Below are 21,878 nucleotides of genomic sequence, written 5' to 3' on the forward strand. Positions count from 1 at the left end.
AATAGGAATGCTTGCCTCAGGACGCAGAACCTCGTCCTCTCGCACCTCCGCTGCTCCCCCTTCACCCCGTCTCCCTTTGCCTCTCCCCCGCCTCTCATTCACCACAACTCGATACAATGGCTTCGGGCTTCGGTCTTAACGGCGGTACGTTGTTCCACGGCTGTGTTGTCTGACGGCATCTTCCTACTCCAATTGGCGCCGATCCCGCGAGGATATCTTTTCATTCGCGATCCCCGTGCCATGCCCCTCCGGCGGACTCTCCGGCTAACAACTGTTGCTCTGTATTAGGTCCCTCCCGCTGCTACGGATTCTGGCAGGAAGTTCTCGGTTGCTACGTTGTAAATGCCGGCGAAGGCGAGACTGGCAAGAAGAAGTGCATGCCCGCCCTGGAGGACTACTACGAATGTCTTCACCACAGAAAGGAGGTACGTGAATTGTGATTGCTAGGATGTTTCGAGTCGCGAGAGAGGAATAAGGGTACACTGCGTGGTTCCAGTGGCTAACGTCGATTTCCTCGGGGTTCGCAGGCTCTCCGGACGATGAAGATGCAGGCTGCCTACCGCAAGGCTGAGGCCTCTCACCCTCGGGAAAACGCCCCCAAGGCCGAACAGATCCGCAGTCTGGGGCTACTAGGGAAAGAAGAAGAGTCGGCAACGTTGCTGTCGAGGGCTTAAGGGGAGGCCGTCTTTTTGATTCATGGTTGCCGGTTTTGTTTGGTGTTTCCTCCTCCGTCATGCTGTTCTGTTACCATTAGGGAGTCCTCGATGTATAGAAATGGACGATCTGTTTGAATGATTGGCTGGAAGTGGTAGGATATATGTTCACGGGCTGCCGTTTGGGGGCTCGCCGTAGGTGGAGGTTAAATAGAAGAACCGGAGTAACCGGATGGTGGTGTCTTTTTCGCCCGGGGTTTTGGGATTAAGTGGGGATGCTTGGGATGAGGTCGATCGATAGTATGGAGTTTGGATGATGAAATATATAATGCATGTTATGCGGCTGATGGGAAGGTATGATCGTCCATAACAGGTATACGCCATAGATAATATTGACAAAATAGAACACGATCTACAAAGAACAACGCTCAATCCGCCAAAGCTGAAGTCATAAAGTTGTACGTTATCATAGATGCATCTACTCTGTACGCGATACTTATCAGGTGCCTCATCCGGTAAGCAGGAAAATGAACGTCCCTGATTGGCGTATACGGGATGGCTGACTCGATGGCCTAAGGCAGACACGGGAGGCCAAAACAAAAAGAAGGCATCATCGAAGTGAAACCGAGCATGACTCAGATGGAGATCGCGGGGAGGGGAGATAACGATGAGGCCATCTGGCATTTTCTGGCATCTTTTTGGGTCGCGGAGTCTCGAGACAAGCTTAATGACTGACAGTGGTTGGAACTATGTGACGATGACGGAGGGTATCTGATCTAACTACGGAGTATGTGGGAGGTCATCTGGAGATGCTGCCTAGACACGCCATAGCGAGAGCCCGGCGGCAACAACGGTTGGATTGACACTGCACGTTGTCGCGATACCTCTTCTCCTTCTCCTTCTTCTGCGTGAATCGCAAGACTCCGGACGAACGTCAGCAGCGCTGGATGTCAAGTAATTTCGCGGCGTCGATCGCATATATCACGTGACAACAGAAAACCTTTGCAGAGCGTGGAGCGGCTAAACCAGTCTGGGACTAGCGCGCAGGGCCCAAGCATGGGTCGGCGCGCCCAGCCAAAGCGGCCCCCAATGATATAAACAGGCTGCGTGACCTCGAGCTGGATGTTGATGCTACTTACTCGCCGTCCGGTCCTGGTGGTTGTACACCCCCTTCGTCGCCTCACCATCGTCTCTATTAAATAATCGCTATTTATGGGGATTGTGTTGTGGCCCTTTTTTCCCTATATATTTATTTGATTTTATTTGTTTTATTATTTTTATTCCATTATTTTTCTTTTTTTTTTATTACTATTTTCTATCTCTCCTCCACCTATCTACTCCCATGAACCACCCTCTCCCCATCATCATTTCCCTTCTGGTCGCGGTCCATTATTCTACACCTTGAAATCTCCACTCTGCCACGGCCGATCGTCATCCCCTTACAATACCTTACCGAATCCCCCTACTGCCTCCCGTCCATGGCGCTCTCGCGGGTGTAACGGTCTCGTATCAGTACGTCCCTTGTACCTGCGCCGGCGTGCAGTCCTTTCCCCCCTACCTACTTACCACCTAAGTAGTACCTGGATCTGCTTCTTTGACCTCAACGGGGGGTTTCCGTTCTCATATTCCGTTCACTTGGCCACTCATCATCTTCATCTTCCGCTCACCTCTCCCCTTCTCCCCCCCCCTCCTCCCGAGGTGGATCTGTCCGCCATGACTTCCAGGTATGTATTATCTATTCCATTCCGTTTTCGTATTCTCCGCTAACTGCTTCCCGTTAGACTCGATCGCCTAGTCACGTGAGTACCACATGACTTCCCTCCTCGACGTGCCACTGACCAATCAATGCAGGTTACTGGAGACGGGCAGCACGCCGCTGATCCGCAACACCGCGGCCCAGCAGTTGGCCGACGTTCAGAAGCAGCACCCGGATGAGCTCTTCAACCTTCTGGGTCGCATTCTACCTTATCTTAAGTCCAAGTCATGGGATACCCGGACTGCCGCCGCCAAGGCCATCGGTCTCATTGTCACCAATGCCGACATCTTCGATCCCAACGAAGAGGATGGTCAGATGATCAAGAAGGACGAAGATGAGGAGGAGGACGACGACGTCGAGATCAAGTCCGAAGACTCCCAGCCCGAAGAGGCTTTGCTACGACTGGATCAGCTTGATCTCGCCTCTATCCTCAAGTATGGCAAGCGACTTCTGGGGAGCGGGGGCAAGGAATATGAGTACTCGCTCGCGGGGATGGACCCGGCGTCCCGCCTGCAGCACCAGAAGAAGACGTTGACGTCCCGATTAGGCCTGGCGGGGAAGTACATCGAAGACGATCTGATCGATGATGCAGACCTGATCCTGAAACCCAAGGACGAAGCCAACTCCCAAGCTCCGAGTCTTCATAGCGCTGCGACAGCTGCACCTCCGCTGGCGTCTCCATGCGAGCCCGCCAATGGCGAAGAAGCCGGTCTGAGTAAACGGCAATTGAACCAACTCAAGCGAAAGAACAAGCAGAGTGCCAAGCTGGGCGCAGCGAGTAAAGTGCGCGTAGTAGATCTCTCTTCTCGCAGACCCTCTGAGAACGTCACGACCCCTATCACAACACCATCAACAGCAACTCCTTACCCGATCAAAACCGAAAATGGGGAAGAACGCAATGGAGATTCAAAGCCCGACTACTTCTCCCTGGATCGCCCGACAGGTGACGATGATTCCAAGATTGTCACCGAGTTCAAGGGTGAAGCAGCGCCGGAAAAGCCCATAATTCAACCAGAACTCCCGGACGAAGGTCCTAGTCCTGTCTGGCCCTTTGAACAAATGTGCGATTTCCTCATGGTCGATCTCTTTGATCCTAACTGGGAGGTCCGTCATGGTGCTGCCATGGCCATCAGAGAGGTGGTTCGTGTGCAGGGTGCCGGTGCAGGGCGCGTGAGGGGGAAGAGCCGACCGGAGAATAATATTCTGAATCGGAAATGGCTGGATGACCTTGCCTGCCGCCTGATTTGTGTCCTCATGCTTGATCGCTTTGGTGACTACATCTCGGACAATGTGGTCGCCCCGATTCGCGAAACTGTGGGCCAGACATTGGGTGCTCTTCTATCCCAACTCCCTTCTAAATCCGTCATTGCTGTTTACCAATGCCTCTACCGGATCATCATGCAAAACGACTTGGACCTGGAACGTCCCGTATGGGAAGTGTGCCATGGTGGCATGATCGGACTTCGATACCTCGTCGCGGTCAGAAAGGATCTTCTCGTGAAGGACTCTAAGCTCATGGATGGTGTGTTGGAGGCGGTCATGAGGGGCTTGGGTGATTTCGACGATGATGTCCGCGCCGTGAGTGCGGCTACTCTTGTCCCCATCGCTGGAGAATTCGTCACGTCACGACAAACCACGTTAGGGCCACTGATGACCATCGTCTGGGATTGCCTCTCCAACCTCCAGGACGATCTTAGTGCAAGTACTGGCTCAGTGATGGATCTTCTGGCAAAGCTGTGCACGTACCGCGAAGTTCTCGATGCTATGAAAGTTAACGCGTCTATGGACCCGGAGTCCTCATTTGGAAACCTAGTGCCTCGTCTCTATCCGTTCCTGCGCCATACTATAACGAGTGTGCGTTCTGCCGTCCTTCGGGCTCTCATGACGTTCCTGCAGCTCGAGGGTGAAGGGACCAATGAGTGGGTCAACGGAAGGGCTGTGCGCCTGATTTTCCAGAACCTGCTTGTGGAGCGGAACGAAGGTGTACTGAAGCTTTCCCTTCAAGTCTGGTCTGAGCTGCTTAAAGCTTTGGAATACCGTGGGTGGTTTAAACCGGACACAGATTTGTTGGTTCATATTCAACCCCTCATCACATTAAGCATTGCTCCCTTCGGTGTACCCCGATACCCAATCCCGATGGATGCGTCGCTCTTCATCAAACCTTCTGGTGTACCCTTCCCGATGAGCGCATCTGCACCAGCAAAGTCTTCTCCAACTTCCGCCAATGCACCGGATGGACCGAAAAAGCGTGGTCGCAAGGCTGAAAAGAAGGAAGTACCACCGCCGTCCTCAGCCCACAATGTCGATGGTCATATGCTGCAGGGTGATATCGACTTGGTCGGTGCAGACACCATGCTGAGGTCCAAGATATACGCTGCAAAGGCAATGGGCGAACTTCTCTTTTTCTGGGATAAAAATGAACTGGCAAGCCTCTGGCAGTCCATATTGGACGGGCTGAAGCATAGCGCCTCCACATCGCAGCTTTCTGCAGCAATGATCATGGAAGAATACGCGAGGCAAACTGGCTCTGATAGCCGATACACCGCTTCTCTATGTGACCAGTTGCGCCCGGTCATTGAACAGGAGCGCCCGCCATGGTACGGTGATATTGCATGCTACCTGCATGTCGCCCGTGCACAATGTCACTCACTGCTCAATACTTTCCGCGACCACGCAAATGTCGCTAGCTCAAGGCTGCCTGTTCTTGCTGTGATCGTCCAGGGAGATGCCGAGGCTGGCCCCAGCGCGTTCTCATTAGCCGACGCGGAGAAAGTCATTGGCCCTGACTTTGAACGACTGAAGAAGAGCCTCTCTCCTGCTCAACGTATTACTGCTACCCAAGTTCTTGGCGACACTCGCGCAACAGCTGAAAGTGCCATCAATGAGGCCAGGGTCGTCCGAGAGCAGCGGGATATGCGAATCCGAGCTGCCGCAGCTGGTGCGCTGGTTGCGTTGAGTGACATTCCCAAGAAACCAGGTCACATCATCAATAGTATGATGGACAGCATCAAGAAGGAAGAGAATGCCGAGCTGCAACAGCGCTCTGCCACCGCAATAGCATCACTCGTCGAATACTACACCAAGGCAACAAAACGTGGGCCCGTCGACAAGGTCATCGGGAATCTTGTCAAATACTGTTGCGTGGATACATCTGAAACCCCCGAATTCCACCACAATGTGGCCTTGGAGAAGTCTATTCTCTCCCTTCGCAAAGAAGAGGACCGTCGCGATCACCCAGATGCAGCTAAATTCGAAAGGGACGCCAAGGGGGCAAGAATCATGCGAAGGGGCGCGAAGGATGCCCTTGAGCAACTGGCCACCAAATTCGGTGCGGAGCTGTTGGACAAAGTACCTAATCTTGCTTCATTGGTTGAACGGCCGCTCAAAGACGCTCTTTCTGGAGATCAGCTTCCCTCCAATATCAATGACCCCGATAATGAGCTGGGCCAGACAGTCGTGGATGGATTATCCACTCTTCGTGCACTCCTGCCCAAGTTTGACCCTGGTCTCTATCCTTGGGTCATCGGTCTCATGCCTCTTATTGTGAAGGCTCTCCAATGCGAGCTGTCTGTGATCCGGTACTCAGCAGCTAAGTGCTTTGCTACCATCTGCAGCGTTATCACGGTGGAAGGAATGACTATGCTGGTTGAGAAGGTATTGCCTACCATCAACAACGCTCTGGATGTTCATCACCGCCAAGGAGCCGTCGAGTGTATCTACCATCTCATCCATGTGATGGAGGATGGCATTCTCCCATATGTCATCTTCCTTGTCGTGCCGGTTCTCGGCAGGATGAGTGATTCGGATAACGATGTGCGACTTCTAGCTACCACCTCCTTTGCAACTCTAGTCAAACTTGTTCCCCTGGAGGCGGGTATTCCCGACCCGCCTGGTCTTTCAGAAGAGTTGCTTAAGGGTCGGGAGCGCGAGAGAAAGTTCATGTCGCAGATGCTGGATGTCAGGAAGGTGGAAGAGTTCAAGCTGCCCGTCGCCATCAAGGCGGAGCTCAGACCTTATCAACAAGAGGGTGTCAACTGGCTGGCCTTCCTTAATCGTTATAACCTCCACGGCATTCTCTGTGATGACATGGGTCTCGGCAAGACTCTGCAGACCATTTGCATCGTCGCGAGTGACCATCACATGCGGGCGGAAGAATTCGCAAAGTCACAAGCACCTGAAGTGCGAAAGCTTCCGTCCTTGATTGTTTGCCCACCATCCCTCTCGGGTCATTGGCAGCAGGAGGTCAAGCAGTATGCACCATTCCTCAACTGCGTTGCATACGTCGGACCGCCCACAGAGCGTGGCAAACTCAAGGGTGCGCTTGCGGATGCCGATATCGTTGTGACTTCTTATGATATCTGCCGTAATGATAGCGATACTCTCTGCCCCATCAACTGGAACTATTGCGTGCTGGACGAGGGCCATCTCATCAAGAATCCCAAGGCCAAGGTCACTATTGCTGTCAAGCGCATTGCTAGCAACCACCGCCTGATTCTCTCGGGTACCCCCATCCAGAACAATGTGCTCGAGTTGTGGTCCTTGTTTGATTTCCTCATGCCCGGGTTCCTTGGCACAGAGAAAGTCTTCCTGGATCGCTTCGCCAAGCCTATCGCCGCCAGCCGCTTCAGCAAGTCATCCTCGAAGGAACAAGAAGCGGGAGCCCTGGCGATCGAAGCCCTTCACAAGCAAGTCCTCCCGTTCTTGCTCCGCCGCTTGAAGGAAGAGGTTCTTAACGACCTGCCGCCGAAGATCATCCAGAACTACTACTGCGACCCCAGTGAGTTGCAGAAGAAACTTTTCGAGGACTTCACGAAGAAGGAGCAAAAGCAACTCGCAAATAAGATGGGAAGCTCCGAAAAGTCTGACAAGGAACATATCTTCCAGGCGTTGCAGTACATGCGTCGTCTCTGCAACTCGCCCGCGCTGGTCGTCAAGGAAGGCCACAAGCAATACAACGAGGTCCAGCAGTACCTCCACAACAAAAACTCCTACATCCGGGATGTGTCCCACGCGCCCAAACTCACAGCCCTGCGCGATTTGCTTCTGGACTGTGGTATCGGTATCGATGCTCCCAGCGAGGGCGACCTTGCTACTGGAGCCAGCTACGTGAGCCCGCATCGGGCTCTCGTCTTCTGCCAGATGAAGGAAATGCTCGATATCGTGCAAAGTGAAGTCCTGAAGAAGCTTCTGCCCTCGGTGCAGTATCTCCGTCTCGACGGTGGCGTCGAGGCCACCCGCCGCCAGGACATCGTCAACCGCTTCAACACAGATCCGAGCTACGATGTGTTGCTCCTGACCACCAGTGTTGGAGGTCTTGGACTCAACCTTACAGGGGCTGACACGGTCATCTTCGTGGAGCACGACTGGAACCCCCAGAAAGACATCCAGGCCATGGACCGAGCTCATCGTATCGGCCAGAAGAAGGTCGTCAACGTCTACCGGTTGATCACTAGAGGCACCCTCGAAGAGAAGATCCTGAAGTAAGTTTCTATTCTTTCATCTGGGTTCTGTCACTCGGTTACTAATAGAATATGTAGTCTGCAACGATTCAAGATCGACGTCGCTTCAACAGTGGTCAATCAACAAAACGCCGGCCTAAACACCATGGACACAGACCAACTTCTAGACCTGTTCAATCTGGGCGAAACGGCAGATAACGCCGAGAAACCAAGCGACCACGCCACCGGCAATGAGGTCGACATGGTCGACATCGACGGCGAAGTCAAGGAGAAGGGCAAGAAGGGATGGCTCGACGACCTCGGCGAACTCTGGGACGATCGCCAGTACCAGGAAGAATACAACCTGGACTCGTTCCTAGAAACGATGAAGGGGTAACAAATGGCCCTTCAACGTGCATTTATCATCCTCGAACATTTGTATCACTTAAAGATAAGGGAAGGCTACTGGTGCGGGGACGGCGTTTTGATTCTATTTCTCTCTTTTTTTTTTTTCTTCGTTGTCCTTTACTATGACGATTTTTTACTTTCGATATTTCCTGGATGTATCAATCTGTTTTACGGGGTCAGTTCATGTTTTGCTGGTTCTTCCGCGTGCTCGATTCATAAATCAAGCGATGGGTGGCTGGATGGAGGGAATTTTTCTTGATCTCATCTCATGGATTGGAACGAACGACTCTGAGCGACGAATATAGACTAAAAATTTTTCCATGCAGACTATGTATGCAGTGAGTAGGTAGTATCCGTAGGGGCTTCTTCATAAAACATAAGCATTGATGGTGGTAAGAAAAGAAAGAGCGCCATCATTCCGAAAGAATGCTTAGAAGGAGGTTTGGAGTACGATCAAAATAACCAACTACTAGATACCTAGGTAGCTGTCATAACATGTTTCATTCCAGTACCCGAACAATTTGCATCAAGCAAACAACAAACCATAGACAGAACTAATCAGAATAACAGCCTCAGTCACCTATCATGACAAGGGTGAAGGGAAAACGCCATAACTGCATGCCAGATGCATCAAAGCGAATCGAGTGTAGGACCATAAGTACATTGCCAAAGTATTGATCTGGGAAGGGCAGGCAGTAATGTACGAAAACAAAAAGCATGAGACAAACGAAGCAAACGCGATTCGCCGAGGGATATTGTAGAATCATTTATGTGCGACCCAAACTCTCGTAAATGCATGTATTTTGGTTCCAAATCGTCCACGAGATGGTTAGGAACGATTCTTGGGCTGAGCCAGCATGTTCAACCGACTCATACTGAGCGCACCCCGGCTCTGACGTACGCTTGCGGGTGTCCTTGCGCGGCCAGTGCCAGAGATGGTCCTGCTGGGAGTTCGAGATTTGAGAGGGCTGGGTGCCGTCTTGGAAGGAGCCGGGGAATTGAGCTTCACTCTCTTTGCGCTGCGCGCTTCAGAAATAGGGTCAGTGGGAGGGACATTCTCGACATCTGTGCCACCTTCGGCCGCCTCTCGGTGTCGTTTCTTGTGCCCGATGCCGTGAGGGACGCCTGGTACTTCGGGAAGAGAGGCGCTGTTGGTCGGCACTTCAGAAGGGCGGACCGAGCGGATAGTCGAGGTCTTGCTCTCAGGAGTCAAGGCAGGAAGTGCCGGATAAACAACATCGGAAACGGGACGGGCCGCCGTTGGAATCTTGGAAGGAGACGGGGAGGCCGGAGCGTCCTCCATAGCCGTGTCGACTTCAGCTCCAGAAGCAAACTCAACGTGTTTCTTGGGCGACAGTGTTTGGGCAGGCTCTTCCGAGGCGCCCCGAGGTGGGTGCAACAGTGCACTGGGACTGAAATCGGGAGCTGTGTGGTGTGTGCCCGCGGCGATCTTAGCAGGATCACGCGAGAATAAGGGTTGATGGCGACGGAGGATGGATTTGAGATTACCCAGCGTCGGGATGTTGCTCTTGAGACGCGGGTTGAACTCCGTCTGTGGTGTGCGCGGGATGATAGACGGCTTCGAAGCAGGAGAGCGCGCCAGAGAGGGGATCATGGTAGTTCGAGGAGGCTTCACGCTGACAGATGAGGTGCGAGCTGCAGATGCACGCGTTGGGGTCATTAATGAACCGCGGACAGCAGGTCTAGGACGCGTGTGCACTGGTTTCGGGGTGCGATCTTGGCTATTCGTCGGGCGACGGGTGGAAATATCGTCGGTCTGGCCTTGTTTCGCGCGTTTAAAAGTGGCGGTGTTTGGGGTGGGCGCAGACGGCCGGACGGGAGACTTTGCAGGTGGAGTTTGGGCATCGGACTCATCCAGACGCGCCTTCGAGTTGGTACGTTTGAGGGTCTTCTGCACAGGCTGGAAGCGCCCAGGAGCAGCACGGAATGCCGACGCGTGTCCTGCGATAGAGTCCATTTTCTTGAACTCAGCCATGTGAACGTCGCTGAAGCGACCGGCCTTGCCCTTTGGTTTCGCGATTCTGCGGTCCATGGCCTGTTGCAGCTCATCCTTCTGTGGCGAACGCTCGTCCTTTTGCTGAGCCATCTGGGCCTTGATCTTGGCGACGTCCTCACGTACACTCTCCATCAGCTTTTTCGCTTCGTCACTGAGCTGGGATTCCTGGCAGGCAAACTTGAACTCAAAGCCGGGAGTGCCATAGTTGGAGGCGGGTGAAGGTTTGGTCTTGGTCGGGGTATTCTGGATGAGGGAGTCCTTCACCACGTTGCCCTCGGCATCTTTCGGGATCGGGTTGAAGCCCAAGATAAGGCCCGAGTCCGCCTGTTTGGTGGTACTCTGATGCACCTTGCTGGGGTGCATCTCCTGATGGGACGGGCGGGTTACGGCGCTGGTAGGGGTTTTGATCGCGGGGGATTTCTTCGCAGATGAGGACTTGACAGGTGTTTTCACGGTAGGCTTTCCAGCGGAAGGACTGTGGGTGGGAGCTGGAGGGGCATCAATCACGGGATTTTCGTCACGTTCCATGACGGTAGGGAGGGCGTTGTCGTGGGAGCTTTTATTCTCATGGGAGGGGTTGTTATGGTGGCCGTTGCTGGTGTTGATGTTGCCAGGATCGGTGGGAGGCTCCGGCTCCTAGGAGATGAAGCGAGGGTCAGTCCACGCAAGGGCGGAACGCGACGAGAGCGAGGGTAAACAATGATGGCACAAGGAGATGTACCTACCTCGGAGGAGGCCTGGCGACTACGCAGGCGAGCAGACCGGCGAACCGGCATGGTGTATGGGCGAGAAAAAAAAAAAAGGACGAATGGAGGTCGGATGGAGGCGGCAGAAGAGGGCTGACGAAGAGGCGGAACGGGGAGAATGCGGAATAAAAGACAAAGACGAGGAGGATGACGAAAGGGATGGAGATGGGACGACGGTAAGGGGGCGGAGAAATTAATGAAGTCGAAGTTGCAAAAGCGAGAATGCTGTCGGCCCGATCGGGAAAAGTGTAAACAAAAATAGTGCCGGGCGGTGAGCTGACGTCATACGCTCTACAAGTCCTCTTGGAGTCCTAAACGCATCTCCCCATCCGGAGGTTGTATACTCTTCCTATTCTCGCCCACGACAGCTAACCTACAGCCCAAACGGATACGTTTCTTCCTTGCCTAGCGCCGTGTGTGGCTGGATTCGGTCCAGCGGTTTAACGGCCTCCGTACGATCAAACCAGACATATGCGTCAAACTGGTTCAACAGATCCGCCTGCGAATAATGCGACACCCGCTCTGTCTCCGGGCGATAGATCACCCCAATAAACCGCTCCAGTCGGTTCTCCTCGGCCTCCATCAGCTTCGCCAGCTGCGGGTCGATCCGCCCGCGACGTAAGTCCAGCACGAACCGGGGCAGTCCCGTGTTGTGCGCCAGTCGCTCCCAGCTGTCGGGGCGCGACGGCCGCACGTTCATAACCTCCATATTATCATCCCACTCGTGGGCCGCCGCGACGGTGCCGGTATCCGTGCCGCAGCCGATCAGCGCGACCTTCTCGGGGCCGAACTGCTCGCGACACAGTTGCCCGATGTTGACCTCCTTGCGCCGGCTACCCATGGCCGTGGACCGCGCGTCGCCACAGTGCGAGTTGTGCGCCCAGACGACGGCTTTGCTCCCGGGCGTCTTGGAGCGCAGGAGCCGTCGCAGCGTGTCGACCATGTGGGTATCGCGCAGCGTCCACGACGACGCCGAGCTGTAGTACATGGCCTTGTAGTAGCGCTCCGCATCGCGCACCAAGTAGGCGTTCTGCTCGGTGCTGTGGAACTCCTCGCCATCGTGCATGTCCTGCTCGTACTCGAGCCGTTTGGCGAGGAGGCTGCGCAGCATCTTCACCACCCCGGCCTCGCAGTCTCCCATCCCCTGCAGTGCCGCCAGCCCGTACGCGGCCGGGTCATCCACCCACGGCTCCAAACAGCCGTACCGCCGCCGGGCGTCCTTGCCGGCGGCCGGGTCGACGCGGTCGAGGTACTCGATCACGGCGTGGATCGATGCCCCCATGCTGTAGAGATCCAACCCGTAGAACCCGGCCTTCTGGTCGTGGGGGAGGCCTGCGTTGTGGTTGCGCATCCACTCGGTCAGCTCCTGCATTTCGCGGTTGCGCCACATCCACGTCGGGAACCGGCCAAAGGGCGTGTAATCACGCGTGTGGCCTCCGATCTTGGCCTTGGGACCCGGCCGCTGGCGCACGTAGCGGTCGATATCTTCGGCGTCCGGCCAGTCGGCCTCCACCGCGACCATCGTGAAGCCATGACGCTCAATCAGCCGTTTGGTGATCTCGGCCCGGGCTCTGTAGAACTCCGACGTGCCATGGCTGCCATCGCCCAGCAAGACAACGTCATAGTCGCCAAAGTCGTCGAACTGGGCGCCAAAGCCGGGATCCTGGATGTCTGGTAGCGGACGAGCCGCGGCGGTAAAGAGCTCCTGGAGCTGAGACATGGCGAGGGGCTTCGTCTGACGATGTCGAAACAGCTGTCTAAAATTGCCGATCACTCGACTCATGAATATATTACATTTTACCGGTAATTTCAAGGACGGGCGAGGGCTTGTCGCCGTGCAGTGGCCATCGCATCTATATACAAGGTCAGCGGCAAATGAAATCACACCGCGTTCATTATGACTTCACATCGCCCGCAACTCGCAGTCGTTCAGCCACCACGACAGAACCCCAGGCACCATGGCGCATATTTCTGCAGGCAATCTCAGCCGCAACTAATTTCTCATGTTGAGGTGTACCCGCCGAACGATCACCTACCAACGCTTACGCACCTACTACATAACTCGCACCACCATGACCAGCAACAGTCCCCCGCCCGCGCTCGGACGATTCCAACGCGTGATGGAATCCGTCTACGGGAACTTCGACGGCGTCTCCGACCCGAGAAGCTGGACCCCACCCCCACGGTCCGGCGGCCATCGTGGACGGTATCTCTGGACCGATGCCTTCGGGGTGATCAACTTCATCACGCTCCACCACGAGTACCGCAGCGCCTCGCCCTCCCAAGACGATCGGTACCTGGTCCTGGCGCGGCAGCTCGCCGACACGGTCCACAACGTACTAGGCCGCACGCGCGACGGCCAGCGGCGTCTCCCCGGCGCGACGGACGAGAACCCGCTCGGCGGCGGGCTGCGCATCGGCAAGATGGACGCGCATGGCCCCGACGGCGACGGGCAGTACCACCACTACCTGACGATGTGGATGTTCGCGCTGAATCGGCTGTCGCTGGCGACCGGCGACCCGACCTACAACCAGCAAGCGGTAGCGCTGGCCAAGGCGATCCACCCGCGATTCTTCGTCAACCGGACATCGGCGCGGCCGCGCATGGTGTGGAAGATGGCGATGGACCTATCGACGCCGCTCGTGGCGTCGGAGGGCAACCTGGACCCGGTCGACGGGTATGTGGTTTGTCGGCTGTTGCAGGCGTCCGCGGTGGCGGCGGGCCAGAGCGCCGACGTGCTGGACGAGGAGATCCGCGATTATCGCCGCGTGATGGCGCGAAAGGGCGGGCACTTCGTCTCCAGTGATCCGCTGGATCTGGGCATGACGCTGTGGACGGCGCACTGGTTCGCCGAGAAGGAGGAGTGGGCGATGCAGCTGGCCGGCCAGTGTTTCGAGAACATCTGTGGGTTTTTGTCTTTTCTCCCTTGTCCTGGTTGCGGAATGTCTGCTGACATCGGCGCAGATGATCTCTTCGAGATCAACCAGTACCTGCAACGAAGCGTCAAATTCCGGCTTGCGTTCCGTGAGTTTGGCACCTGCATGGGCATCCAGTGCATGTCGGAGGAGTCGTCCGAGAAGGAACGCTCGATCGACCTGAAAACGTACGCCGACAAGATCCTGGATTCGTGGAATATCTACATGGAAAAGTCCATGTACACGGAGGCAACGCCGGACGACCTGCGGCCCATCACGCGGGTGATGTATGCGTCGGCGTTGCTACCGGGAGGTGAGTCCGCAGACAGCATACGGCATCGAAACCGGTTCAGCTGACAGTCTGCAGCTTTTCGCCACGGATATCTAGGTCGCGAGCCCGTGCCCCAGCCGGAGAAGTAAACGTAAACATCCATGAAAACAGATAATGTACATCGAGGTACTCTACATTATGCATGCGTTGCGGCAACCGAGATTGTAGTCTAACAAAATGCCATCCTATCCATGTTGTATCATCAGACACTCAAGACGAAAAAATAACCTATACTCCAGGGACGCCCACCACGTTCCTCCAGGGAGTCACGCGTCGCGGCAGGATGTAGACCATATATACAGTGCCCAGAGCGATGAGCAGTCCATTCAGCTGGTAGCCGCGTTAGCCCCCGCGACTTTAAACATTAAAACAGAGCCAGAGCCATAACATACCTTTTCAAGCCACGTGTGGAACCAGATAGCCGTCATCAGGAGCATCCACCAGCTCAATCCAACGACAGCAACCACGAACCGCCTCGACCAGGAGCCCACGCCCACCTCCGACCCTTTCCCAGCATCCGCACCCCCAAGCACCCCACCCAACTCAAAAACCAGCACCGCCGTGGCCAGCACAAGCATAAACACATGCCCGCTCACATCATGGCCGCCATGCCACGCCCCACCGGCAGCCTTACAGGCTGCCGCGGAGAACAGCGTCCGGAGACCGGGCGAATCATCACCATCACCAGCATCGCCGGCAAGGGGCGCGACACGCTCACACCTCCCACCAGTGAGCACAAAGCTGCGGTCGATGATCGCCGGCCCAAAGAACCACTGTGTTGTCAACCACCAGGCCAGGGTGGCGAGGGCGTATCGGAGGAGGGCCTGGCCGGTGCGGCGCGGGCGTTGGCTCGACGGAGCCGTGTAGGTCGAGTGGCCCAAGAGGATCGCGGTGAAGGCTAGCGTGGTCCAGAGCCAGCCGATCTTGACGAAGTAGACGTTGAAGATGTTGTTCTTGCGCGCGAAATAATTGACAGGGGCGTCAGCGCCGGCAGTCGGCGTCATCGTCGTCGGATCTCCATACGCGGAGGCTCGTGAGCCCTGCGCAGTCGGCGAGAGAACAGAAAATAACGATCCCACGATTAACGTGGCGGGATAGACCAGGAGAGCGGCCGTGGGAGGTTGAAAGGGCCGGATGCCGGGGGGAGACGACGCCCTGGCGGAAGAAGCCATGGTTTTTCTACCTTCCGTCGGTCCCCAATGCGGCTGGGGGGTCTTTCTTCTGTCGCACCTGGGGACTAACTGGCAGGCTAGGGAGGTTTTGACGACGCAGGAAGTGTATCTCACGGTGGAGGAGAATTGGGGAGTTTGGGCCGTGGCAGAACCGAGGGAGTTTTGAAAAAGATGACGTCGTGCCTGCATCTGAATGCTTACTAAGCTCTATACCACTCCCTTCTATTGACTCATTCTTAGAAGCCACGTTGAGTATGCCAGGACATAGGTAAGAAACTCCTCTATGTAATTCTCGCAACAAAGAATCTACGGATGATTGAAGATCCAAAACACAGGAATAAAATTAACTTGGTCCGTGGACTCAAAAGAATGTGCGTCATAATCCAAACCATGCAATCATTCCCAATCACCTCCCCTTACTGGACCCTTGGCAAGCGACCAGAGAGAGGCAGCTTGCGCGAAGAGTTGCCGACAAAGATGGCCTTACCATACGGGGTGACCTTCCAGTCCTGGGTAACAGTATCCCAGTTGGCGAGATCACGACGGTTCAGAGTAGTAGACCACACTCTCTGCTGGCCGGGGGCGAGGTGCAGGCGCTCGAACTTACGCAGCACCAATTTCGGCTCGTCAGGGCCGCCGAGCGAAACATACTATATCGAGAGTCAGCAGCCGTTCATCGTCAGCTACAGCAGCATATAACGTACCAACTGGGGAACTTCAGAACCGGCAACCTTGCCGGTGTTGGTAACAGTCACAGAAACACGGAAGAGATCCTCGTAGAGGCCAGGGTTGCCGCCAGGGCCGCCACTAGCGGGCAGAAGAGGCTGGGGAGAGCCATCGGTGGCATCCTGGGGGATATATTGCCAGTTAGGCTCGCCGTAGTCAGTCTCACCGGTGGACGCCTTCAAGTCGGTAGAGTTCAACCACGGGTAGATGAATTCGGTAATTCTCTTCAGCCCATCTGGGTACAGGTAGCTGGATGCGTCTTGGACTTGACCCAAGGTCTGCGCAGCCTTGGTCTGGCCAGTGGTCGGGACGTAACTGGATCCGTTCAGCGCCTCCACCTGGAGGTTGCTCAATTCAAAGGTGGTATAGCTCAAGCCATAGCCAAACTCATAGATGGGGGTCTCATTATACTTGTCGAAGTGGCGGTAGTCAATAAACACGCCCTCATTGAAGTTGACCTGAGGAGCACCCTTGCCGTTGTTGGGCTCGGTGACAAGGTAGGCGCCGTAGGCCTCACGCGTCTTGCCCCAGGTGAATGGGGTCTTGCCGCCAGGGTTGACGCGACCGTACAGGACATCTGCAATGGAGTTTCCGGACTCCTGGCCTGGGAGACCCGCCCAGAGGATGGCGGTCACATTGGGGTGCTCATACCAGTCACTGATGAGAACAGGTCCAGAGGAATGGATCACAACAACCGTGTTGTTGCAATTCTTGGTCACGGTCTTGATCACTTGCTCTCCATTCTGCCAGAGGGTGAGGTTCTTGCGATCACCCATGTTCCCGTCCACATTGATATATCCTTCACCGGCATCGGCATTTACAAAGACCAGCGACACGCTAGAACTAGTTAGGATTACCTGGTACAGAGCGATGGGGGGAGTGACTAGAAACGCACCTGGACTGAGAGGCAACCGCCGCAACTTGCTCCATATCGTAGTTGTCAGTCACTGCGAAGACGTTTCCACGACCTTTGAGCACTTCGTTCTGAATGGCCTGTTCCGGGGTCACAAGGTAAGGGAAGTTAGCAGTACCGCTACCCCAACTCATCGCCAGAGTTCCCTTGTCACAGCCACGGTCACTGCAACCATTCGCCCCCTTTGGGTTAGAACCAGCGTCCTCACCCAGGATGCCGACGGTCTTCTCCCGGCCCGTCAAGGGGAGAACACCCTTGTTCTTCAAAAGCACGGTGCTATCGGCACCGATACGACGGATCAAGTCGGCGTGGTCACGCTGCACATTGACGAATTCGTTGACACGTTCGTAAGCACCTTCGGAAACAGCGAAATGCTCGTAGCCATACTCATCCCTCGTCCAGGAGCTAAAGTTGGGAGGGGTCCAGTGGCGGTCGCGACCGACCTTGTAGTAGGCAGCCATGATACGAACAGCCATGTCATCGACGCGCCATTGGGGGATGGTACCGTTCAGGACGCCAACCGTCAGATTCGTGCCAAAGTAGGAAGTGCCACTGTTGAAGCTGATATCGCCAGGCATGGACATGTCCATACCAGCCAAGGCGGAGCCCACACCGCTGTGGTGGGCGCTCCAGTCGCTCATGACGAATCCCTGGAAGCCAAGTTCCGCCTTCAGGAGCTTGTTCAGGGTTTCGCTATTTTGGCATCCATAACTGTTGTTGATCTGGTTGTAGGAGCACATCACGGCACCCACGCCGGCACGCACGGCGTCTGCGAAAGGCCAGAGATACAACTCGTGCATGGTCTTGTCGTCCAGGTTCGAGCTCACGGTTTCGGTGATGTCGAACCCGTAGCCCTTGGCCTCGCTGACTTGACGGAAATGTTCCTGTTCATTGACGATGTAGTGCTTGGCGGTAGCGATGACCCCGGCATCTTGAATACCCTTGATCGTCTCGGCGAAGAGGACACCGGTAAGGGCGGGATCCGGAGAGAACCCCTCCCAGTTCCGGCCGCCATCGGGAGATCTGCCCAGCGGACCAGCTGCAGGGCCCAACTGGACATCGATACCCTTATCACTGAATTCCTCACCCATTGCCTTGCCCCGCTGGTAAGCGAGGCCCTTGTCCCACGTGGCGGCGACATTGACACCGGCAGGGAACGCGGAGTTATAGTCGGCTAGGGATATTCTGTCAGGGATGGGGTCGAAGGCATCACAATGATGGGGGCAAACATAGCAAACATACAATCACGGACACCCAGGGGACTGTCTTGCAAACAGATACTGGGGATGTTAAGTCTAGGGACGCTCCCAGTTTGACCGACGCATCGCTCCAACTCCCACCTACACAGTGATGAGCCATTGGACGTTCAGGAATGTTCCACCTGACTTACCCAGTACCGGTGGTGAGGTTGACCTTTTCGGTCAAGGTCATCTTAGAGACGATGCCCACTGCGCGTTTGTAGGCGTTAGCCCATTCACCATGGCCATCAGCCCAGGGAGAAGGGTAGTATGGCGGCGAGTAGGCGAGGCCATCCTGGTGGTGGAATGTATGGTTAGAGTCGGGAGGAAGCCCAAGGTGTATAGGTAGTATAAAGGAGTGAGACATTACCTGTGCGCTCACTACGGAAGCCGTCACGGCCACCACCTCGAAGAAGGAGAGCTTCATGGTGGCGGAAGGAGGAGATGGAGGAGGAGAGGGGGATAGAGGATGAGAGGGAAAGACAAGGGGAGCGAGGAAGGGAGAGAGAGGGTGGATTTAAGTATGCAACGCCTGACGGGGAAGGAGGGAGAAGTCAATACTAAGAATACGGCGTACTGCGTAAAGCTAAGTAAGTACCTCAGGGACTCCTCCGTAGGGTCCATCATGCGCCACATACCGACTCCTTTCCCTCTAGAAAGGGCGTGATCGACAGGGAGCTGGAGAATCCTTCTTCCTGCGATTAATAAGGGAATATCTACTTTATCCAAGGATGATCCGCTGTCATGGATCTCTGACTACAGGTAGAATCTTTCCTATCTACCGATTTCTGTACCTCTCCAAGTATACCAGACATCTGTATCCTGACGCGGGTATTCTCCGGTCAATTGCTTCTTGGCTGCCCCGCAGAAAGCCTCTTGTCTTCACCTCCCCATCTGGAGGCCGAAAAATCCGGGGGGAAATTAGCCGTAATACATATTGATACCAGGGACCACCACTTCAAGGTTGTGCCGTCAGGCTTCCATGGTTAACATTCCCGAACTAAGCTACGATCTAGAGCAACATGATGACACGAGACGGCATTCCTCGATCGCGTTGATTCCTCTACCTTCTGCGTCCTTCGAAGCAATTTCCATCTCCACCGGACTGACAAGCGAACAACGCATGCGTCCACCACCGTACAACCATGTTACCGTGGTATCATCTACCTACTACTTCCCCGCATCATCCTTCATCTTCACTTGCCTGTACTCCGGGCATTTCCATAACAATGTCAGACACTGCAGAGGCCGTCCCTGCAAGGGCTATCAACCGTCCCTTTCATGCAAGGTTGACATGGATACACCCGGCTGGGCTATAATTTCGAGTCGTCTCCGAACAAGCGAAACATCCGACATCATGGAATCGAATCCCTCGTTCACGGTGGAGTCCATGTCCACAGTTATTTGGATCGTCTGCGACGCTGCCGAATTGATCTCCTAGCCCCATGATTTCAGGTCAACAACCAGTCGGCGAAATCTAGGAGAAACTATTCTTCCTCCTCTGCCTCCGACTACCCGGTATTTATGATGCCACAATCGTTCCGACTCATTTTGCCGGCTCCAACAAGGACCCGAGATGACGGGGTCCCGCCCGACGGGTAAACCCCAATCCCTTCCTTCCTACAGAGTCCGCAGTATGTGCCGTGCCTACGCAGGATTTCTCTCTCCACACCTCAAGCCTTCAGGATCAGAAAGCGCCAGCCTCAATCCTGGCCTTAGCTGGTTCCAAGGATTCTCATTCAGGATCTCCTAATACGTACAGACCCTGACCACAACATGACAATGGATCCTCCATACGTCAGCCAAGCTCCCTCACCACACTACCCGATACCGCTAACAATTTAATCAACTAGCCTCCTCCATACTCCATACTAAGCATGTGGGGTAACGAATCTGGAGTGTCCCGTGTGGGCACAGGCACCGCCACTAGACACTTAGCATTGGTCACCTAACCCTCCCAACCTTGGTCGCTCCCGGACAGGGCATTGTTGACGAGGTCCCGCAGTCATCTCGTCCGATATTTAGCCGTAAAAGAGGCAGGTGCTTGAGATTCGATCTCTCTTTTGTTATCCAGAGATCGTATGATGCGGGCTTTCAGATTTGGGGCCTCGCTTTTGTCATAAACAAATACAAACAATATCCACTGCATCGGCCCAAGTTACAGCGAACTAAACCTTCGGCTCGTTACGAGCTTCCAGGTTCCGTCCTATCGAGACTACAACTTCAAACATGCGCAGTACGGTTTACAGTGCTTTTGTTCTTGCCTCAAACATCAATCTTTCCTTCTTCCTAGTACTAGTAGATGAACTGCGAATAATCGATAGAGAGCTCCCGACGAAGCACTATCTAGAACGTTGTGTAAGCAGGATATCGGGAAACATTCGCCGTGCTAAAGCCCTAAGAAAGCAGGGACCAGGCCAAGGGACAGGCAGAACGTACTCTTCAAATGGACTGGCGAGGCTAGCCGCTAACTCAATAATTTCCGTAGCGGCTCCCCGGAGGCAGCTCACCAGTACCTTCATCATCCTGGCTTGGGTCCACCGGTCTACCATAACGCCCCCCATCTTCACTGGGAGGTTCTTCGTTATCCTGCCTCAGCTTCAGCGATCTCACAAAGTATCTCCCAGAATCGCTCTCTGGCTCCCCGTCATCTTCCTGGCTCGGTTTCACCGGCTGGTCCATAGCTTTGGGCGGCCAGGGCCGAGGCCACGGGAACGGCGGGTGCGGGTGCGGAAACGGCGGCCACTGCAATCCATCAACGTTGGCAACCGGTCCGTCAGCCGGCTCACGCTGCGTCCAGTACGCGTTAGCAGCCAAAGGACAGGCCCTGTATCCGGTTACCAGTCGTGCCAATCACGTACCTCCTGTATTATCGGGGCGGCCCTTGCCAACGCGACAAAGAGGCCTAGGACGATGGCGTTGACCTTCATGGCGACGCAGGAACCTTCTTTTTCGGATGATCTCTGTGCGGAAGTATAGGGCACTATGGAGCTAATGGCTGCGAAGGCTTGCTGGAAGGGATAAGAGGCAAGCGCCGGCGTGGAAAGTCTCTTATATGTCTACCAGCTTAGTCCGGCTGATTTCACGCCGGACAATTTTGAAAGTAACGCTTTGCCCTACGGGCTCGTCTATAGAGAAATGCGCCGCTGTTCCCTGGGAAGCACAGCCCTGGATGTATGTAACCCCGTTCCGCTGACTTGGTTTTGGACCTGTCTAGCGAAGCCAGCTGGTGTCCCATACAGGATCAAGATGGAATTCCCTCCGTGGCACCATGACTTTTTTTCGTTCGTTCTCTGACACTGCATTTGACTGAGGCATTTGTTTTGGAGGAAGAAGTCGCTCTGGGAAGTCCTATTGGTGCAGTTGATAGCATGTGTAGGTTGGTCAGGGCATCTTCCAGCTCATTGAAACTTTCCGGTCACACGGGCGTGCGGTTTCTATGGCATGTGAATGAGGGGCCTTGTAAGGTAGGACTTTATACCTGCAGGTCCCCATTCTTGTGGTAGCGATTCTCTGTCATGAGCCTCAGGTAGCACGGGGAGATCCATATTCAAGGTCTCCTATG

General features: G+C 54.9%; 8 protein-coding genes across 8 annotated transcripts; 3 read left to right on the forward strand and 5 right to left on the reverse strand.

Moving 5' to 3' along the window:
- Positions 1–116: 116 nt before the first annotated feature.
- BDV59DRAFT_198980 (uncharacterized protein) lies at positions 117–674 on the forward strand (the record flags this gene model as incomplete). The annotated part of the gene is made up of 3 exons (XM_073693267.1): positions 117–144; positions 289–425; positions 528–674. 3 exons carry the CDS (start codon positions 117–119, stop codon positions 672–674), a joined length of 312 nt encoding a protein of 103 aa, XP_073551384.1.
- A 1,122-nt stretch (positions 675–1,796) lies between these two features.
- Positions 1,797–8,590, forward strand: BDV59DRAFT_109904 (DNA-binding ATPase). Its single transcript, XM_073686589.1, has 5 exons — positions 1,797–2,165; positions 2,231–2,377; positions 2,435–2,452; positions 2,505–7,889; positions 7,947–8,590. Exons 2-5 carry the CDS (start codon positions 2,367–2,369, stop codon positions 8,242–8,244), a joined length of 5,712 nt encoding a protein of 1,903 aa, XP_073551385.1. The 5' UTR covers positions 1,797–2,165; positions 2,231–2,366; the 3' UTR covers positions 8,245–8,590.
- Positions 8,591–8,596: 6 nt separating this feature from the next.
- BDV59DRAFT_171087 (uncharacterized protein) lies at positions 8,597–11,193 on the reverse strand. Its single transcript, XM_073688523.1, has 2 exons — positions 10,998–11,193; positions 8,597–10,908 (listed from the first exon to the last, which is right to left on the reverse strand). The coding sequence occupies exons 1-2, from the start codon at positions 11,046–11,048 to the stop codon at positions 9,085–9,087; spliced, it is 1,875 nt and encodes a 624-aa protein (XP_073551386.1). The 5' UTR covers positions 11,049–11,193; the 3' UTR covers positions 8,597–9,084.
- Positions 11,194–11,357: 164 nt separating this feature from the next.
- On the reverse strand, positions 11,358–13,457 carry BDV59DRAFT_171088 (putative erythromycin esterase). Its single transcript, XM_073688524.1, has one exon. It carries the CDS (start codon positions 12,799–12,801, stop codon positions 11,392–11,394), a length of 1,410 nt encoding a protein of 469 aa, XP_073551387.1. The 5' UTR covers positions 12,802–13,457; the 3' UTR covers positions 11,358–11,391.
- On the forward strand, positions 13,091–14,353 carry BDV59DRAFT_198984 (uncharacterized protein; the record flags this gene model as incomplete). Its single annotated transcript, XM_073693268.1, has 3 exons — positions 13,091–13,922; positions 13,983–14,246; positions 14,301–14,353. 3 exons carry the CDS (start codon positions 13,091–13,093, stop codon positions 14,351–14,353), a joined length of 1,149 nt encoding a protein of 382 aa, XP_073551388.1.
- Positions 14,354–14,391: 38 nt separating this feature from the next.
- On the reverse strand, positions 14,392–15,572 carry BDV59DRAFT_109931 (putative inositol phospholipid biosynthesis protein Scs3). The gene is made up of 2 exons (XM_073686591.1): positions 14,657–15,572; positions 14,392–14,594 (listed from the first exon to the last, which is right to left on the reverse strand). Exons 1-2 carry the CDS (start codon positions 15,434–15,436, stop codon positions 14,493–14,495), a joined length of 882 nt encoding a protein of 293 aa, XP_073551389.1. The 5' UTR covers positions 15,437–15,572; the 3' UTR covers positions 14,392–14,492.
- A 96-nt stretch (positions 15,573–15,668) lies between these two features.
- On the reverse strand, positions 15,669–18,800 carry BDV59DRAFT_109941 (beta-glucosidase). The gene is made up of 6 exons (XM_073686592.1): positions 18,684–18,800; positions 18,466–18,608; positions 18,318–18,415; positions 17,058–18,249; positions 16,141–16,999; positions 15,669–16,086 (listed from the first exon to the last, which is right to left on the reverse strand). The coding sequence occupies exons 1-6, from the start codon at positions 18,738–18,740 to the stop codon at positions 15,853–15,855; spliced, it is 2,583 nt and encodes an 860-aa protein (XP_073551390.1). The 5' UTR covers positions 18,741–18,800; the 3' UTR covers positions 15,669–15,852.
- Positions 18,801–20,785: 1,985 nt separating this feature from the next.
- Positions 20,786–21,243, reverse strand: BDV59DRAFT_198987 (uncharacterized protein; the record flags this gene model as incomplete). Its single annotated transcript, XM_073693269.1, has 2 exons — positions 20,786–21,103; positions 21,175–21,243. 2 exons carry the CDS (start codon positions 21,241–21,243, stop codon positions 20,786–20,788), a joined length of 387 nt encoding a protein of 128 aa, XP_073551391.1.
- Positions 21,244–21,878: the final 635 nt, after the last annotated feature.

This window comes from Aspergillus ambiguus (genome assembly GCF_047715705.1).
Source record: "Aspergillus ambiguus strain CBS 117.58 unplaced genomic scaffold BDV59scaffold_4, whole genome shotgun sequence".
Lineage (NCBI taxonomy): Eukaryota > Fungi > Ascomycota > Eurotiomycetes > Eurotiales > Aspergillaceae > Aspergillus > Aspergillus ambiguus.

What these genes read in the sequence shown, in the direction of transcription:
- BDV59DRAFT_109904 (XM_073686589.1), top strand. An exon ending in CTCGAAGAGAAGATCCTGAA is followed by an intron (nt 7,890 to 7,946) that starts GTAAGTTTCTAT and finishes TAGAATATGTAG; the next exon opens with TCTGCAACGATTCAAGATCG.
- BDV59DRAFT_171087 (XM_073688523.1), bottom strand. Translation starts at nt 11,048, where the DNA reads ATGCCGGTTCGCCGGTCTGCTCGCCTGCGTAGTCGCCAGGCCTCCTCC. An exon ending in GTCGCCAGGCCTCCTCCGAG is followed by an intron (nt 10,909 to 10,997) that starts GTAGGTACATCT and finishes TTCATCTCCTAG; the next exon opens with GAGCCGGAGCCTCCCACCGA.
- BDV59DRAFT_171088 (XM_073688524.1), bottom strand. Translation starts at nt 12,801, where the DNA reads ATGAGTCGAGTGATCGGCAATTTTAGACAGCTGTTTCGACATCGTCAG.
- BDV59DRAFT_109931 (XM_073686591.1), bottom strand. Translation starts at nt 15,436, where the DNA reads ATGGCTTCTTCCGCCAGGGCGTCGTCTCCCCCCGGCATCCGGCCCTTT. An exon ending in TCCACACGTGGCTTGAAAAG is followed by an intron (nt 14,595 to 14,656) that starts GTATGTTATGGC and finishes CGCGGCTACCAG; the next exon opens with CTGAATGGACTGCTCATCGC.
- BDV59DRAFT_109941 (XM_073686592.1), bottom strand. Translation starts at nt 18,740, where the DNA reads ATGAAGCTCTCCTTCTTCGAGGTGGTGGCCGTGACGGCTTCCGTAGTG. An exon ending in TCCCCTGGGTGTCCGTGATT is followed by an intron (nt 18,250 to 18,317) that starts GTATGTTTGCTA and finishes GAATATCCCTAG; the next exon opens with CCGACTATAACTCCGCGTTC. An exon ending in GCGGTTGCCTCTCAGTCCAG is followed by an intron (nt 17,000 to 17,057) that starts GTGCGTTTCTAG and finishes AACTAGTTCTAG; the next exon opens with CGTGTCGCTGGTCTTTGTAA.